General features: G+C 41.1%; 1 protein-coding gene across 2 annotated transcripts in view; it reads left to right on the top strand.

Annotated features, from left to right (window-relative positions):
- Positions 1 to 17696, top strand: part of WDFY4 (WDFY family member 4) — a 117723-nt gene that overhangs the window by 34412 nt on the left and 65615 nt on the right. Inside the window, exons 20-36 of one of the 2 annotated variants that reach the window (XM_018910821.3) lie at positions 1348 to 1579; positions 3455 to 3606; positions 4104 to 4215; positions 4327 to 4517; positions 6013 to 6165; positions 6521 to 6594; positions 7364 to 7525; positions 9675 to 9766; positions 10632 to 10731; positions 11540 to 11745; positions 12327 to 12496; positions 12857 to 12982; positions 13420 to 13581; positions 13685 to 13882; positions 14894 to 15011; positions 15586 to 15743; positions 16200 to 16438. In XM_018910821.3, coding sequence (XP_018766366.3) covers positions 1348 to 1579; positions 3455 to 3606; positions 4104 to 4215; positions 4327 to 4517; positions 6013 to 6165; positions 6521 to 6594; positions 7364 to 7525; positions 9675 to 9766; positions 10632 to 10731; positions 11540 to 11745; positions 12327 to 12496; positions 12857 to 12982; positions 13420 to 13581; positions 13685 to 13882; positions 14894 to 15011; positions 15586 to 15743; positions 16200 to 16438 — 2645 coding nt within the window. Of the gene's footprint in view, positions 1 to 1347; positions 1580 to 3454; positions 3607 to 4103; positions 4216 to 4326; positions 4518 to 6012; positions 6166 to 6520; positions 6595 to 7363; positions 7526 to 9674; positions 9767 to 10631; positions 10732 to 11539; positions 11746 to 12326; positions 12497 to 12856; positions 12983 to 13419; positions 13582 to 13684; positions 13883 to 14893; positions 15012 to 15585; positions 15744 to 16199; positions 16439 to 17696 lie in introns of those variants that run through there. The other variant, XM_050976368.1, reaches the window with a different exon arrangement.

A 17696-nucleotide genomic window follows, 5' to 3' on the forward strand; every position in this document is an offset into this window, starting at 1 on the left:
ACCAAAGGCTATTTTTAGTTGGTGGAGCTGGAGTGGGTATGTGTTACTGTGCTGCATCAAGTCTGATATTTATTCACAGAAGTGTCAACTCCTGCCTCTTAATATTGATCATCCCTGTTTTCCAAATCTCAGTAGTCAGAGATCAGTAAATGCCTGGAATCTCCCATCCTAGTAACAAATCGTTAAAGACAGGGCTAAGCCCCAAAGTACAATACAGTTTCTCTCTACCAAAAAATTCCAACTACTTCCTGTTAGAGCTCTCTACAGCTAAATAAAATAATAGGCTCACTTTAGGAGGCCAAATCATTATTTTGGTACCAAAAATAAATGGCCCTGTTTCCTAAACAATGTTAGCTCTACTGAAGCTTACTGATGCAATTGGACAAACTACACTCTTCAAAAACTGATTTTTCTCCATTTATGCCAGTACAAAGAAGCTATAACTTTTCTTTCCGTGTTGAATGTCACAGTCAGGGTTATGAAGTTAGGAAAGCAAAAATATGTCTGAAGTCAAGACAGGGTTTTTCTTTGCCAATACTTGAAATTATTTTGACTGTGTTTTTAGAACAAAAATTAGGCTTAAACATTCAAAATGCTTATGTTTACAGTACTTCTCAAAGCCCAATTTCTGAACAGTAGCTGATAATTGTGGTGGGTTGACCTTGGCCAGATGCCAGGTGCCCACCAAGCAGCTGTATCACTCCCCTTCCTAGCTGGACAGAGGAGGGAAAGATAGATAGAAAATGACTTGTATGTTGAGTTTATGAAAGCAGAAGTGAGTATTCATGTGGAAAAGCAAAGAGGAAAAAAAAATAAGGTTTATTCTCTACTTCCCATCTGTGAGTGCTGTTGAGCCACTTCCTGGGAAACAAGAGCTTCAGCACATGGAGCAGTTGCTGTAGGAAACAAGCATTATAAATAATGAATTCCCTCCCTTCCTCCTCCTTTCCTTAGCTTTTATGTTTTCATTGACATTACATGGTATGGAATATCTCTGATGTTAATTTGGGTCAGCTGGCCTAGTTGCGTGCCCTCCCAGGATCTGGCCCACCCCCAGCCCCTTGATGAGGGCAATGTTGGAGAGCTGGTGCTGATGCTGCCATCTCTGCTCAGTAACAGCCAGAACTCTGGCATGTTATCATCCCCTTTATAGTTCCCAGTGCAGAGCACAGCACTGTGAGGGCTGCTGTGGGAAAGGAGCTCCAGCTGAGCCAGGCCCAGTATCATTGTGTTGCACAGCTGAGACATCCATGAGCAAAGAGGTGGCAGGCAGGACCTTACAGGGACAAGACCCCGGGGCACCCTGAGTGCACTGGATCCTCTCAGTGAATTCCTCCTCTGTTGCAGATGCAGTATCTCCAGCCTTTACCAGGAAGCTGCATTTCCATGGAGCCCTCTTCCTTTATTGATGTCTATGGGTACATAGCTACTCCTCGGATCTGGAGACAGAAGTCCTCCTTGACCTGGCGCCTTGGTCCTACATACTTCTTTGAAGAAGCCATTTCTGTGGAAACCATAGAAGTTATTATTAAGCTTGGCCCTCAGTATTGTAGCAACTTCCAAGCAGTACAGCTTCAAGGTATGTGATAATTCTCATATCTGCCACTGTTTGTTTGTCAGGCCACTGTTCTTTTTATTATTTTAATCTTCTATTACTGTTTCACTGTGTCTAGAGATGACTCTGAAAGTCTGGAAAACTGCATTACTGAATGTTGTACAAGATTGTAGTGAGATACATGAGGATCTTGTAACATCCTGTGGATTGGAAAGAAGGGTAGAAATCAAGCAGCAGAGAGAGACGAAGAGTAAAGAGGGACAGCACGTCCTGAGTTGCAAGATTGTGATTTTTTGGGGGGGCAAATATTAAAGCAGAAACTTTACCTGAGGCATTCTGCATTAACAGTGCTAACAGGAGGGGAAAAAAAGGCAGAAAGAGGAGTCTGGAGTTGAACTGCAAATGCCTGCAGAATAGGAGAGAGGGACAGGGGAGTAAGTTACATTCAATTTAATGAAGAGGCTTTTTAACTGAAGTATGCTGTTAGCTTCAATTATTAAACAGACAGACAAAACATTTCAATTATTGATTACTGTTTGTTCAACAAGTAGTGCATTCCCCTCCATGCTAGAGCTTGGGATGAAATGGGATGGTCATTTCTCATTGAAAACAGCAAAATAATCTTTCTTGGTCATGCTCCAGCCTAAAAGAATGTAAAAACACTGGCTGAGAGAACTCCTTCCGACAGAATGCTGTCAATCTACACAAAAAAGCTGCAATTGTGGGATTGGTGTCAAAAGTACAGCTCTGAAAGTAAAAACATTACCTGTAGAAGTCAGAAGGATTTGATTTTTTGAATCACTTGAGTCTTTATGAAGTCTGGGGGGGCTTTTTTTCATCGGTTGTGGCCAAGTGACTCCAGGGATGCCCTGTTTAGGGAGATCACTGAGCAACATATAAGATGTGATCTCCTAATAGTGAAATGATCTCACTCTCCCTGTTTCCATCAAAACATCCAAAGGAACTCGGGCAAATGGAAAGTTCGACTTAAAAAATGTTTTACACAATCCTTCCAAATACTACAGTGAGGTTTTTTTTTTTCCCTTCAAATGGGTTTATGACCTTGTTGCAAACAACAGTGGGAATTTTTGGCAGTGGTGTGTTCTGTCTCCCCACTATCTCATTGCTTCTTGCTAATCAGCTGCAGTTGGACAGAGGCTTAGTCTGCAGACCAAGTCCTGCTGGAAGGGAAATGGTGACACAGTCTTGAGGCATTTTATTTATAGTTAATCTTCGTGTGGTGTGTGAACTATTTTTTTGCCTAAAGGGATATGTTACCAGCACTAGTAAACAGTTTTGTAAGTCAACTGTTTTCCCAATCTGTAAAACTGTCAAAAATACAACTTGACATTTTTTAAAAATAAACCTACATATAGTTTTTCCAAGTGTGAGAATGAATAGAAAATTCTTCAAAGAAACGCATGAATGAATTTCATACTAAACTGCTGAACTTGGCACTATTGAGGTTTCCTGAATGTTGTGAGTTGGCAGCTCTGAACTTCTGCCTCTGCTCTCCTTCCACACAAATCTTTGCTTTGAGTACCCCGGTAAAGTTCTCAGAAACAGAAGGCCTCTGAAATGTCTTCTATGCCCAGAAAGTTTGTTTATTCTGTGTGGACAGAGAGAGAGGTTTATTATGGACATTTCTGAGCATCATGAGATGTTATGAGAGGCTACAGAATCAAGGCAAAGCTCTTACCAGAGGACACAGCCATGCACTGGTGATGCAAGCTGCCATGGCCTGTGTTGCAAAGGATGAATGCTTTTTCCTGGTTATAGTTAAGACAAAGTAAAATTATTTCCTAAGCATCAGCTTCCTTATTTTTCACCTGCCTCTCTCCTGTCTTGCATATTGAACAGTGAAGCTCCTTCAGACATTCACAGTCTTTCTTGTTTTAGGAGAGGACCAGGGCAGTGATTGTATCATGGCACCTCTGGTGGCAGAAGATAAGATTTCTTTTGGAATCAATGCCGTGTGCTCATCTCTCACTACAGTCCAAGATATAAAGAGCTCTTACAATGAAGTTGATGGTCGGCTGATTGCCAAAGAGGTCACAAATTTCCCTTTCTTAAACAAGAGATTTTCTCTGGCTTCTAATCAGTTTTCTAGAGCCAAATTTCTGACTTTGTCTTGCCTGTGTACCTTCAGACATTTTTTTTTTTTTTTTTATTTCTTTTTACATTCCTTAACTTTTGCTCTTAGGTTAATTTTCACCTATTAAAAGAATTTTTTGAAACAGGAGCAGAAGCCATAATTTTCAGGTTTTAGCATAATTTCAGTTTGTGTTTTATTAATGCCTTCACAGGGACTTTTCACATGCTATTCTATCATTCTTTCTAATACCCGGTCTATTGATATGTGACAGTAGTGGCATTGCGTGATGTTGTTGGTGGGTGAATATTTGTCCTTACAATCAACTTTTTTATGAAAAAAAATATGGTTTTCATAGTCTAAAGTTATTTAAATAATCTATAGTATTAAAGCATGCATTTTTAGTGTCCCTGATACTCCCAAAGTTTTTCCTAAAGTGCCTTTTATCTGTTTCAGATTGGGATTAATTCTCGGGACAGTTCAACTCCCATGTTCCTAGCTAAGAACATTGCTGGACACCTCTCAGGTTCCTCGAGGACCATTGGGTCAGTTGCTGTGGGCCAATATGGTAAATGCACTTGTCCTAATGGTTAATATTCTTTTAAGAGCAGAGGTTTATTCTGTCCAATAGTAGATTGTCTGTGTAACTTCCTGCTAGAGTAACACTGCAATTTCCTAGGGGTAAGAGTGTTCCAGTCCTCCCCAGCAGCCACCAGCCTGAACTTTATTGGAGGCCCTGCCATTCTCCTGGGTCTCATTGCTAAGGCCCGCGATGACCACACCATGTATGCAGCTGTCAAAGTCCTGAACTCCATCCTCAACAGCAGCCCCTTGAGTGGAAAACTGATGAAGCACATCCATGGATACCAGGTAGACACACCTGTGCTCATTAATATAGTTTTTCCTTTGTAGATATTTATCCCCAAATCTATCAACAGGAATGAACCAAACGTATCCTGACTAGAGCCACTTGTGGTTGGAACTTAGCAAGTTAGGAGGGGGAAATGAGATGGTGCTCTACATCCTGTGCTTACAGTCCCTGGGAACCTCTGTAAGAGTTTTCTGCTGAAGAAAATGTGAGGACAGATGCCTCTTGGTCAGACATGATTTAATAAACTAAAAAGCCAGAGCAGCAGATTTCTGACGGACCCACTCTTCACCTTTTACCAACACATTTGATCCAACACACAAAAGACGACTTCTCAGGCAGCTTTTCTCCCTCCCCTTGGCTCATCCAGCCTAATATTCCTCTTTACAGACTGCCCAGTGTAGGGCTGACAATGAATTCCTAAGATTCAGTCCTCGCTGTGTATGAGGAATTGTGCTGATATAAAGAAGTGCTACCTGAATTGCATTGATCAGGGATGTCCCAAATTAATCTTTATACCTGAAAGCTATGCAGACTGAAGATTTTGGCTGCATGTAAAGTCTAAATATTGGATGGATTGAGGCTCAAGTATGAAGTTTCAGTTTAGTATCATTTACTTTGTGCTGCGTTGGTAAAGCAGAGAACTCTGAAGGAACAGAGAAGACTCTTTAATATAAAAGGTTCCAAAAAAGACCCTCAACATCAGGATTTCATTAATCATTTATTAAAAACCTTCCATTTCCCCAACATGCAAATTGATCATTAATTGATTGCAATTTATATGAATATGCTTATCCTACTTAGATATTGTTTGCCCGATCCTTTCCTGTAGGTCAATGCCTGTCTTTGTATTGTGTATGAGCTATTCCTTTTGAATTTTTGCTAAATTGTGTTCTCTCCAAGTTATCATTATATTGCAATGGAGTAAAGCTTTTTTTTAGCAGCCAAGTAATATATGTGTCTTGATATGTATTTCAAATGAATTTCTATTCTTCCCAACCTGCTCAAAAAATGTAATGGCTTTCTGAACATTCTTCTCACAGTATGGAGAAGTTGTTGGATAATCAAAGGTAGGCTCACCTGAGAAACTGGCAATGTTTCACCAATGTTTTTCATTTGGGGAGGTCAAAATTAGTATTTTTTAAATTAACACCATTTGTAAGCAATTAAGAATACATCCATGAAGAATAGCATAGAACACCTATTGTGGGTATTTAGAGTTATGTTTGTCTGTTGCTTTGTTGAAATTGCATTCAACATAATATGGCACATATTTTCCTCATGTTCAATGCCACAGAGTTGCCAAGCTCCTTCAATAATTTATCCTTATACTTTCTGCATGAAACTTTATGTCTGGACTGAAATCTTCATTTTCTTCATGATGCTTATGCAAAATGCATGCATGCATGACTGCTACATGTGATTAAACTGTATGTTGGTCTTGAATTAAATACAGATTTATACACGGCAGATACTTAGTCAGTCTTCTCTTTTCAGTTGCTGAGCTACCTTTTGAAGAGGAAAACTCAGCTGCTAAACAACAGGATTTTGCAGTTAATATTCTCCCTAGTGGGCACAGCTGAGCTGGGCTTAGAGTCTTCTGTCATCAAGAATTGCAGTGCATTCCAGTATGTTCTCTGCAACTTTGAGGTAAAACTGTTCATTACTGTGTGGGTTTGGCTGTATTAAAGATGGCTTTATAGTACAAGATTTGGTTTGTTCAAAGCATCTCCTGGATCCAATACATGTGTGCTGTGCTTTTTCACACTGTGGGGCCCCCAGGTCTGCAGGAACACTCCCAGAGGGTCTGCTCCTCAGGGCTAGGACTGGAGCTACAGCTCCCTGCACTAGCAGGGACTTCCCAGTTCCTGCAGGCTTCACTAGAGAAACACTCAAAGTTTATGATGCTCTCCTCCCCAAACTAGTTTTAACTGTTTCTCTGATGCAGCTGCTGTTCTCACAGCTCAGCAGAGCAGTAAAACCTCTGCTTCCCTTTGTCTTTCAGCTTTGGATGAAAGCACCAGAAAATCTTGACCTTGTTCTTCTTTCCCATCTTGTGGAGATCTTGCAGTCTTCCAGGTATAAACTTGTGTTTGAATCAGAAACCTGTGGGACAAACTCATCTGTAACCTGAGGCTGGAACTCTGAGGTGGATATGAAGGGTCTAATCCCAGTTGGATCAGAAGATTCTGGGAGTGAATCATTCACGTATTGCTCTTTCAAGCCTGGAGTTGGTGATTTCATCAGCCCCTGAGAGGACTTTGGGGCCAGTCTGGGAAAAGATATCTGGTTACCTGGTTGATGTGGAACCACTGCAGTACAATGCAAGTTTAAATATCTGCTGGGGAAGGGAAATATTAATGTTTGAATTGACTATAAAATAATTTTTAAAATATATTATTGAAGTTGTGTTTAAAATCAAAACACAACCCTTTTATCAATATTCTTAATCATCTGGACTGGAGCTAAATGTATCTAAAGAGACAAGGCATGGCAGAGGGACTGATTAAAGCTAGATTCCTGCTTTTTTGCAGAGCTGTCTGGTTCCCTTTGCTAAGTTTTACAGGAATAGCATTTTTTGCCACCACCTCGTAGCTTGAAAATGCAATAATGTTTTCTTTGAACTTGTTGGAATGCAGCAGTTTCTGGGGAAGAGGGCAGAGGAGAACACACAAGGTAGTCTGATGACACATGTTCAATTTGTCTGACCATGTTTGAAATGTTAGAGATGGTATTATAAGCCAAAAGTGCAATGTACCAGTGCAACCTGAGAACCCTTTTAGCTGAAACTTTGCAAATTTGGTCATTTCCAGTAGAAACTTTTAATAGCCCCTGTGCTTTTTTACAGAGATGCCTGTCAGAATATTGCAATTGCCTACCAGGTGCAAATGGTGCCCAAGCTTGTTTTCCTTTTCAATGATCCTGAAATCAGCAGCTCCAAGATCGCTGTGGCCTGCACTATCCTGTCCCATCTCTTGCAAGGATACTTTAATACCAGGGATGTTCTCAGGTAACCCTCAAGGTCTATAGCTTTTCCTCAGGCTGCAGATGAGCTATACTTTGCTAGTGTTGGAGGGACCTTGACAGTAGAGCTTCCCTCACCTTTTCTTTGGTAAAACACCAGATCTTTGGCAACTGCAGGATCCCCTGGTGAAAAACTGAAGAATAACTTTTTTCATTCACTCCATCCTTATATTTGCATGAAGGTGATTCCTGTTCTAATGGTGGCACAGACAGTTCTGTAGGTATGACTGGGTTTACCCAAATATGTACTTAATATTTGGTTTCATGAAAGCCTTGTCCCTAAAGTATCATTACAGCATTACAATTTGGCCCCAAAGAACAGTGTACCTAATCCTGTTGGTTTGGCTTATATCCCAGTAACAATCCTTTTTGTTCCTGAATTTCAATCAGTTATGTTAGTCAGGAGTTCATGAAGCATAGCGTTTAAATCCTTGTTTGCTCTTCACAGAATGTAAACACTGCTTCATTTTATGTTCCCAGCCTAATTGTATCAACCTGCATTGTATCAACTGAGGGAGGTCCACACAGTGCTGTCTGCAGCCACCTAATTCCCAGGGAAATGCACTGCACACAGATGGAAGCTCTATTTCTAAAGCTCTGTTTTTAATAAAACTTAAGAACAGAGTTGCATGTCAAATCTGTGGACTCTGCCTTTTGCTCTGCTGGAGAGTATAAGCACCTCTAATAGTGAACTGTGGAGTAAGCTAATACATGAACTTGGTGTTCTCCAGCTCTTTTGTGACTGTATGCTCCTGGGTATATGTTATCCATATGTATAGTCCTACCCTGGGCTTTTGGGAATTAATCTGTTATTTTTTCATATGGGCGGTGAGACAGGTGAGAGTTTTAGTAGATTTTAATGTATCAAATTTGCCACGTTGTAAGGAGTGTGAATGAGCATTTTTTTCTTAAATAATCATGATTTATTATTTCATGGTAATGTGATTATTTGTCAGGCCCATGGATGCTGAGAGTGGACAGAGACAGGACTCTGTCCCTGTCCTTCTAGCCCCAGGAGAGTAGAGACTGTGACAGGATCTCAGCAGCATCGAGAGGGGCTGGAGCTTCTGCTGGTCCCAGATTTGGACTTCCAGAGGGAATTGCTGCATGGGCTATTCCTGCAGAACAACTGGTGTTCTGTCCCTTAAGAAATATCCTTCTTGTGGGCAGGAGGAGATAGTGCATTTTCACTAAATGTGTATATATCACATTAATCTTTCTATCTTTAGAACCAGGTAATGTGTCAAAGAAAATTACAGGTGAAAAAAAGATGCCAGTCCTCCTCACAGTGGGCCTGCTATGGTTTCTCTGTTCTCCTCTATATGCCTGGAAAGCAGGTGGTAATAACAGTGAAATCAGCAGCCACAGGCTGCTCAGAATCTTTCATAGAACCTGAGTGCTTTCCTCAATATTCCTTTCCTCTTGGTGAAAGACCTTTAAAACAGCTAGAGAAAATATTTCCATAGCAGAATATATTTTACTTTGATTTGTAGATAATCACAGGATAAGAAAGATAAGCTGTTAGAGAGCATCCAGAGAAGGGCCATGAAGATGAAGAGCTTTGAGGGGAAGCCAGATGGGGAGATCTGAGTTCACTTGGTCTGTTCAGCCTGGGCAAGAGGGGACTGGAGGACAGACCTCACTGCAGTCACAGCTTCCTCTGACGGGAAGAGGAGGGGCAGGCACTGATCCAATTCTCTGGGGTGACAGTGACAGGACACAAGAGAATGGCCTGAAGTTGTCAGGGGAGGTTTAGACTGGATATTAGAAAAAGGCTCTTCCCCAGAGGGTGGTCAGGCACTGGAACAGGGTCCCCAGGGAAGTGGTGATGGCTGACAGAGATCAAGAAGTGTTTGAAGAATATTCTCAGGCACAAGTGTGACTCTTAGATTGTCCTGCTGAGGGCCAGGAGTTGGGCTTTGATCCTTGTGGGTACTTTTCAACTCAGCACAGTCTGTGACCTTTTAACTTTATAAACTAGGAAGTAAATTTTCATCCTATTTCTGAAGTGGCTAGGATTTTTAATGGTGGTTTTTAAGTCACTGTTAAACAGTATGTGGCTTTGCATATAATCTCCAAGTAAGTAAATCAATATCTTTCTGTTGACCACAACTGCTTCACTCTTTCTCTGCAAGGATTGGATTGTTCCTCGTTTACACCTTGAAACCTTCTTCTGTGGATGAAAATCAGATTTACTTGGATAGTGTGGCTGAGAGGCCCACTGAAGGTGAGGGGCTGCCTTGGGGTATGTGTTGTGATAGTTTAACCACAGTATTTCCCTCCTTTCCCAGGACCTGATCAACCCTAATTGCAACATTAGTGCTTCTGCCTTCTGTGGCAGGAAGAGGCAAAATTCAAATTTCTTCATATGGAAAGGGACAGGCTGCACTGAGGTGACCCTTTGATCTCTCTCTGGCAATAAACCAGCAGTACTTTTGCTGCATCATCCAGAGCCAACACAATGCTGGATTTCAGATACATACAGAGAGGAAGGACATTAAATGGAAATTCCCCCAAACCAACCTACTGGGCTGTTACAAGGAATAAAATTTGAATGGGCATCCTGGATTTTCTGTGGAGCCTTTACTACACTTACAGTTGTAGCAAATATTAATGCTCTGCACCTCTTAAAGTAGCTGTGTATTTGCCAGGTTCACGTGGAGGAACATCCAGTCATTGGCCCTTTCACTGGGATCTTTCAGTGGAGGCTTTATTGCTACTGCACCTCTAAATAACAGATCCCATTAAGGTGACAGTGGTAACTGCAGTTTGTATATAGGCATCTCAGCTAGGCAATACAAGTCAGATTGCCTGGTTACATTTCTCTCTGTAGTTAATCTGAGATGCTGTTCAACATGCAGTGTGAATGAGTTTTAAACAACTCTAAAGACGGGACTTGGGCAATGTAAGCACTGGTTGTTTCTTAGCAGGAATCTTTTTGTTTAAAATTTGATGTCTGCATCTTTTTACTCCGCAAAAACCAGATAGAAATACTTCTACCAGGCCAATTGGGTGCAAGCAAAATTGTTCATCAAAGAAATGGAACATCTTTGGTCTCTTCTTTACTCTTTATTGCTTTCTGATATGTGTAGCCTTAAACCAAACATCTGGAAAGACAATCTGTCTCCGAAACCAGCTGCTGAAGATGCTGTTAGATGTAATACGCTCAGACAAACTTCAGCTGTCCTCTGAGTAAGTAGAAACCTTTAGGAGGTTAAGTGTCTCTGTCTCCCAGATTTTTAATTGTCCTGGTGCTTAACCAGGACTAAACACACTGATAATATTTGAATTTCAGCCAATACTAAGTAAGAGCAGACTGGATTCAGAAAGACATTTTGTCGGTGATTTATCTGGCATTCAGAGAGCTGTGTGGTCTGATCACACATCTGATATCCATTTTGGAAAAAGTCTAATGTTTTCAGAAAATACAGTGAAGGGGGAGCTTGGATTTTGATGTTTCTGCTGCATATCAGGGGTTGAAGAAATCCTGTCTGTCTCTGAAAATCAAGTCAGTCTAATGTGGGATTACTTGCACTGGTCTATCAGAACCATGAGAATGCCATTATTATAATTCTACCTTTCATAACTGAAAGGCAGATTTCATAGTGCTGGAAGCTGTAATTGTGCATTTTTATTAGATAGCACATCTTGGACTCGAAAATTTAAACAAGAATTTTGAATTTCACAGCTTGAAATATCTGGTCTGTGATGTAGCTTGCCTCAGTTATTGACACACACTCTCAGAAGGGGCTTCATATTAATGAAATGTTTTGCCTGATGGTAATACAAGGTTAGATGTAGCAGGAATTGAATGACTTCAGCTGTGTGGAGGAGCCTGTTGTTACATCTTTGTGATTCTCTAAAGGTACACCTTTAATGAGATTTTTTTTCTAGAGGAACATGAGGTTCTAAATCACTTCAAGATCATTTTATATAATATCTCATTTCTGTCTTCCATCGTGTTTCCTTCCATGTGCTTTCATTTACCTGTCTTTCCTAGGGAAAAAGAAAAGACATTTTTGGCACTGGGGCCAGACTGGTTTCTGCTGTTCACACAGAGCTACCTGCACTTCAGCACAGTTGTCCTGGGGATCAAACTGCTTCTGTGCTTCCTCCACAATCGTCTGCTGCTGAACAAATTCAAGGAAGGGATAGTGGCTGGGCGTTGGCTGGAAAACAGCTCTGCAGGGTTGAACATTCTAATGGGTGAGGGTTGGTTTAACATTCCCAAAGCACTGCCTTGATCCAGCTCAGTGACAGAAAATCCCTGTGTACATCATAGGAGAGTTCCCACTGATCTCAGTAGACCAAGAGTTTAAATTGCTTTCTAGGGCAAACTTGTCCTGGTACTTCAGAATTTCCATGCTGAAAGTGGAAAGTAGTACTTCTCCCTTGCAGATAGTTAGCAATTCTGATTAGATGGGCCTTTTTGTGTTGCACAAAATCAGGCTACTTGATAAACCTGTAAGGTGTTCAGATGTCAACTTGTGCTATGAAACCTTTTGGTTTTTAAAGATTTGTTCAGCTTGCTTTTTGATAATTAGACCTGGGGCTCTGAGAAAGGGAGGAGAAAGGAAAAAGAATAATTCAGGGAGAAAGCCCTTTAACAAATTGATAGTGGTAAAAATTATCTGTTACTCTGGGAGTGTCTTTTAAACTGTTCATACTGCAGCCTAGTAGACTACTGTGTTCTGGGACAGAGACAAATGAGGATAAAGCTGTGTCAGTAATCCTTCTGCTGATATGACATTTATTTTTAGATATTTTCATTTTCTTTTCCTTTAAAGATAATTTAAAAAGTCATCCTCCAGTGCCTGACAATGGCTACTTCTTGATTTTTGGATTTTCTGTATTGCAAAGATGTCTGACTGATCATGTTCACATCCCTGAGATCTACTTGGTTGTGGCAGGGCTCTTTCTGGCAACTCCACAGTCTGAACCACCTGAAACAGTCAAGGTATGAAAAAAAAAGCAAAAGCAGACAAGCACCTGAAGCTGCTATTGCATTACTGTTTTCACATTTTATGTCCTTTTCCATGAGATAATTCTTAGGCAGGTTAACACTACGTGGCTTTTGTAATTATAAAAATTATTCATCTTTTTAAAATTAAGTTAATTAACTTTTATTTAAGCAAGTTTATGTTCAGGAGAACCTTGTTCATGCCGGTGTTAAATGTTACAAATTTAAAAGGAGAGGAAGGAGCTGCTGGAGGTAGACACATGTTGGTTTCGTTCTGATGTAGAGAGAGCAGGCATTGTTCTTGATGTGTCATGTACAATTCCCATCTCTCAAAGAAATATCTTTCCTCCTGTGTAGAAAGATCTTGAGTCTATGTTGCAGTGGATCTTGCAGCACCACCATAGAGAGAATGTCCTCAGATCTGGGCTGTGTGCAGAGGCAGCTGTGTTACTGCTGGAAATGGTTAGATTCACTGTGGACAAGGTAAGTGCTTTGTTGCAAGGACAGTGCAGTGTGAATGTCTGAATAAGGAGCCCGGGTGGGACAGATGCTGGTGGCAGCCTTTGTCTGTAATCCCTGATCCTGCTCTGCCCTCAGAGAGCCATACTGAGCAGGGACTGCCAAGGGGCACAACAGCTACTGCTCTGGTTATGTAGCACAGGATGTGATGGGCTCATGGTGGAGAGAGACCAGAGACAGATCTTGCCCACAACAGTACTCAGTTTTTTCATTCTTGATGATGGTGTGTCACCTTTCTGGTTGGGTGTGTCTTCAGTCTGCAATGGGGGATTGGCTACTGGTGCCTTGTCTGAATTTGTGTTTGTGTCATGCTTGCTTAAGAATACCTATGGAGGAACAAAGTTAAGCTTTTATGAATAAGAGGAAAGCTGCCTTGACCAGATGCACATTTGTCTGTTCAGCCTGTTGCAGAAGCAGAAGCCTCCTGGGCCATTGCCTATCCAGGGAATGTTATCGAGTTTCTGTGCTTGATCTATCACAGTTATACACAGGACCCCGTGTGGCACTGTCCTGACTTCTTGAAAACTTTGGCTATGATTGCTTTTCATTCAGAACCACCCAAGGTATGTGCACAGGAGCCAGCATAAGCCTTTCAGACCAGACATGGGAGAAAAAAATCACTGTACAGTAGACTGAGTGAAAATGTATTGCTATCTGCTTTCACAGGGTGGGTCTGAGGGCCTCCTGACTCCTGATGGACCTGCCATTGCTGAAGGGAAAGGCTGTGCTGATCCCTCCTCTCTCCCACTCCTACCACACCCTGCCAAGAAACAAGTGTGGGATTTTGTGCGAGTCCTCCTGATGGACAGTCTTCTCAACATCCCAGCAAGCAAACAAGGACATCCCCTTGAGCTGCTTCTTGAGGTTCATCTCATCTGCAGGCTTTGCTGTTCTGCCTTGCACTGGGAGTGGAAGGACAGGACGTATCCTTGTAGTGACCTAGTAACAAAAGTGCTGACAGTGACTAAGGGAAAGGACTTCTCTAATTCCTCTGCATTAATGTGAACTAAGAAAATATTGACCCTGGAAAACAGGAAAGACATTTTTCAGGCAATGTTTAATATTGAAGAAAAGTGTGGGGAAAAAAATCCTTTTCCTTCATAATACCTGCTTGTCATTAGGGCACCCCTTGAATTTGTTGAGAACAGAAAATGTCACATGGAGCATCCTGTGTACTGATTTTTGAGATTAAAAAATCTTGGTTCTCAAATAAACAAAGAATCATCATCTCTGCTGTAGGTACAGATTAATACAAGCTGTAGCAGCTGAGTCTGATTATAGATTTCAACTACTCAAAGCACTCTAGAGAATCAGAGTAGTCTGAAGAAAGGGGAAAATGAAAAAATTAGGATTCAGCTCCAAATTGTCAGTAGTCAAGGTGTCCCAGGTGTGAATTCTGATGCAGACTTAGCTTAGTAATACAAATAGTAATTACTAAGTTCATAGAATAAGCTTGGCTGCAATTGTAATGACTTAAATCCTCTTGTGGAGCACCAGCTCCCTAAATGTTTACACAGACTATCCTGAGGTTTGGTACAGTTAGAATAGAGTTTGGGTTTCTGGTTGTCTGAATCTTGGGCCTGCTAGTGGAGCTCCATGTCCCTGAGCACAAGACCTCTTGGGAACCACCTGTGAGCCAAACTCTGGCCCTTTACAAAACCTTGTTTCTGTTCAGTGTGCAGAGGGTGACTGTGCTGGCTGTCAGCTAGGTGGTGTAGTCCTGTGTAAGAGTTCCTTGTTTTCCAGCTGGGAATGAAGTTCTGCCATCTCATCTGTTGTCCAGTAGCTGTCCACATATGCACTCTTGCTGAAAGTGAAGCTGAGCCAGGTTTCCTGTTTTCCTGCTGTACTAATATGTGTGCCATCACTGTCTAGGCTTCTCCAGAAGATGCCACCAGTGAGCAGAGGAGACTTTTCCAGACAAAAGTTCTGCTGTCTGCTATGGATGTCTTTCAAGTTACCAGCCAAGGCGAGGGGAAAACAAGACCAAGAGGTGAGTGGTGAGAATCAGATTGTTTAGCTCTTGTTTGAATATTATGCTAATTGATATTTAGCATGTAGGTGCCATTGTTAGAAAGGTTTGGAAACAATAGCTAGAATGACAGTCCAGCTCAGCAGGCTCCACTGTCCATCCTGTCTTACTGCAAGCCAGTTTACATAAGTTATTGTAATTTTATAAATTTTTTTTGAGACCATCTTCCTTTTCTCTTTTTGAGAATAGATTCTGAATATTAGAAAGGGAGTATGTAGAAAGAAACTTAGGTTCATCCTTGAATACTTCTGGAAACTGTCCCATTAACTTCGTTGTTACTGCTCTCCTTTCTGAGTTGTTAGTTAAACCAGTTCTTAATTACAGCATTTAATGAGATTGGTTCCATCCTTAAGATGGAGCTGTCATTTCCAGTCTGAGTAAGGTTTGTCTGCCATACCTAGAGTCTACTTAGACATGTCCCATCTCTGAGATATTATGGCATGAGACTGCTCCTTCTCAGCTCTTCTCACATTTCATGGGTTTTTTTTCATTTCCTCTTGTTCTGCAATAATCAACCTTTTTGTATCCTCTACAGCAAACACTGATCCTCATGGCACTTCAGAATCAGCTGCACCCCTATCCATGATGAATATTGCTTATTTTATTCAGAAGCTGGTTGAGAAACTGAACAGCAGAATGTTTGTGGCTGACCCCAAGCAAATCCTGATCTTTATTGTCAAACAGATTATGTGTGTGAGTCACTTTTTTTCTCCCCAACTTTTATCAACATGCTGTGACATGCTGCTTTTTTACAGTGAGATCATGATACTGCAATTCTGAAGAAGATGGCTGTAATCCATTTGGCGATTGTGGTGATTGTTTTTATTCCTGTTTTTTTGCATGAGAACATAACAGCTGTAAAATATAATTAGAGAGAGATGGTGCAGCATAAAGAAAGGATAGTTAACTCTTTTGTGACACTGACTGTTGGTTATGTAGAGATTGCTGAATTGGGATAAATTAATCTCTTCCACAGTTATGGAGACTTGAGCAGAAATACAGGAAAAAAAGAATTTTTATGCTACAGGTAGTTCAGGGGAATTTTGCTGAAATAAATTTCCAGCAGTTTAAATGAAGTGGGAGGAGTGGATCCTTGGGGAGAAAGTTCTTTGAGCAAGCCAAGCAAACTGCTGTTTTGTGTTTTCACAGGTCTTAGAAAGCTCTGTTTCTCAAAAGGAAGTTTTCCTCAGTGCCCTGTACAGCTGCTTAAACAGAGCCATCCTATACTGCTTATCCAGACCTCAACAATCACTGCCTGAACAGTTTAATGTCCTGAATACTCTCATTGTTCTGCAAGAGCAGTGGGACATGATTTTTGCCACTTACAACTCAAACAGTAATTTTGTCATCTGCCTGATGTACTGCCTTTGCCAGCTGAACTCGGGCAGGTACAAGTGTTCATCTTATGTTTCTTTGTATTTGTGCTGTACCTATGGGAGTGGGTGCAGAGGGGGGGATGTCACATAACAGGCAATATCCAGTCTGGGGAATCACTAGAAGCTGAGATTGAGCTGGATCCAGCATTTCCAGCAGCTACTCACTTCAGAGGGGCAACTGCAGTTAACAAGCTTAAACTGATTTCAGTGGAGCTGGCTCACAAGCCCATCAGGAAAATGAGCATCTGGAAATCTTCCTGGGATGTGGGCTAGGATCACTCCCAAATCATGTAGATGGCCATTCTCTGAGACATCTGCATGAGGTAATTTAGTGAGAGGTTTGTTCTGATCCAGCAGACATTTGTGTGTGGGTACATTTAAAGCATACACAGAAGTGTGAATGGATCTTGTGATTTTTGTGTTTTTGTTTCTTGGATCTGAGCTGCAATATTTTAGTTGTTCTGGCATTGGGAGTTTTGCCTTCTGCCATTGGGTAGGGCTAGAACCTCCATACCCACTGTTTGCTGCTCTTACAGATGTACTCTTGCAAATGCAAGCTGGGGAGTTACCTTGGAAGCTTAGTTTTGTGAAAAAAAGCAAATATTGGCAAGTGCATTTTTCACTTTAATGTTTCTTGCTTCAGTGATAACCTTCTGTACTGCTTTGATGATTTGAATGGAATCCATTAATATACTATCACATCAGAAATGAGCTGCACTTCCTACAATTTTTCTGGATATTCTTATTCCAGTTAGATAATAATTTCCAGGCCAAACCCATTGAGATGGGGATGAGGATTGCTTTTATGGAGTAAGAGCACAAACTATTTTAAAAAGACCTAAAGTATAGAAGGGTTTATGTTATCCAAAAGATAATCAATCCAGGGAATCAGAAATGTGGTATTTTAAAGAAAATCAGACATAAAAATGGCAGCTTTTCATAGCCAAGGATTTGATTCTCCCAGATAGTAGGGCCATGGTGATGTTCTCAATAATCACACCTACATGCTAATAGTATCCATGGAGCTGAGTTTGTAGCTTTTTGTGTTGAGCACTTTAGAAACTGAGTGAATCATCAGTGACACAAAAAACTCACTAAGCAGTTCAAGTATAGGGTACAGCAAGACACATAGTGCTTTCCACATAGTGGCAGATACCTCTAGCAAAGGATTTCAGAGTAAAGAGACACAGTACCAGAAGCCCAGGGGAGGTGCAAGAAGGCTGATGCAGGCAGAGTGGCTACATCAGGACAGCCCTGTGCTCTGTTTAAG

Source organism: Serinus canaria, chromosome 6, assembly GCF_022539315.1.
Source record: "Serinus canaria isolate serCan28SL12 chromosome 6, serCan2020, whole genome shotgun sequence".
Lineage (NCBI taxonomy): Eukaryota > Metazoa > Chordata > Aves > Passeriformes > Fringillidae > Serinus > Serinus canaria.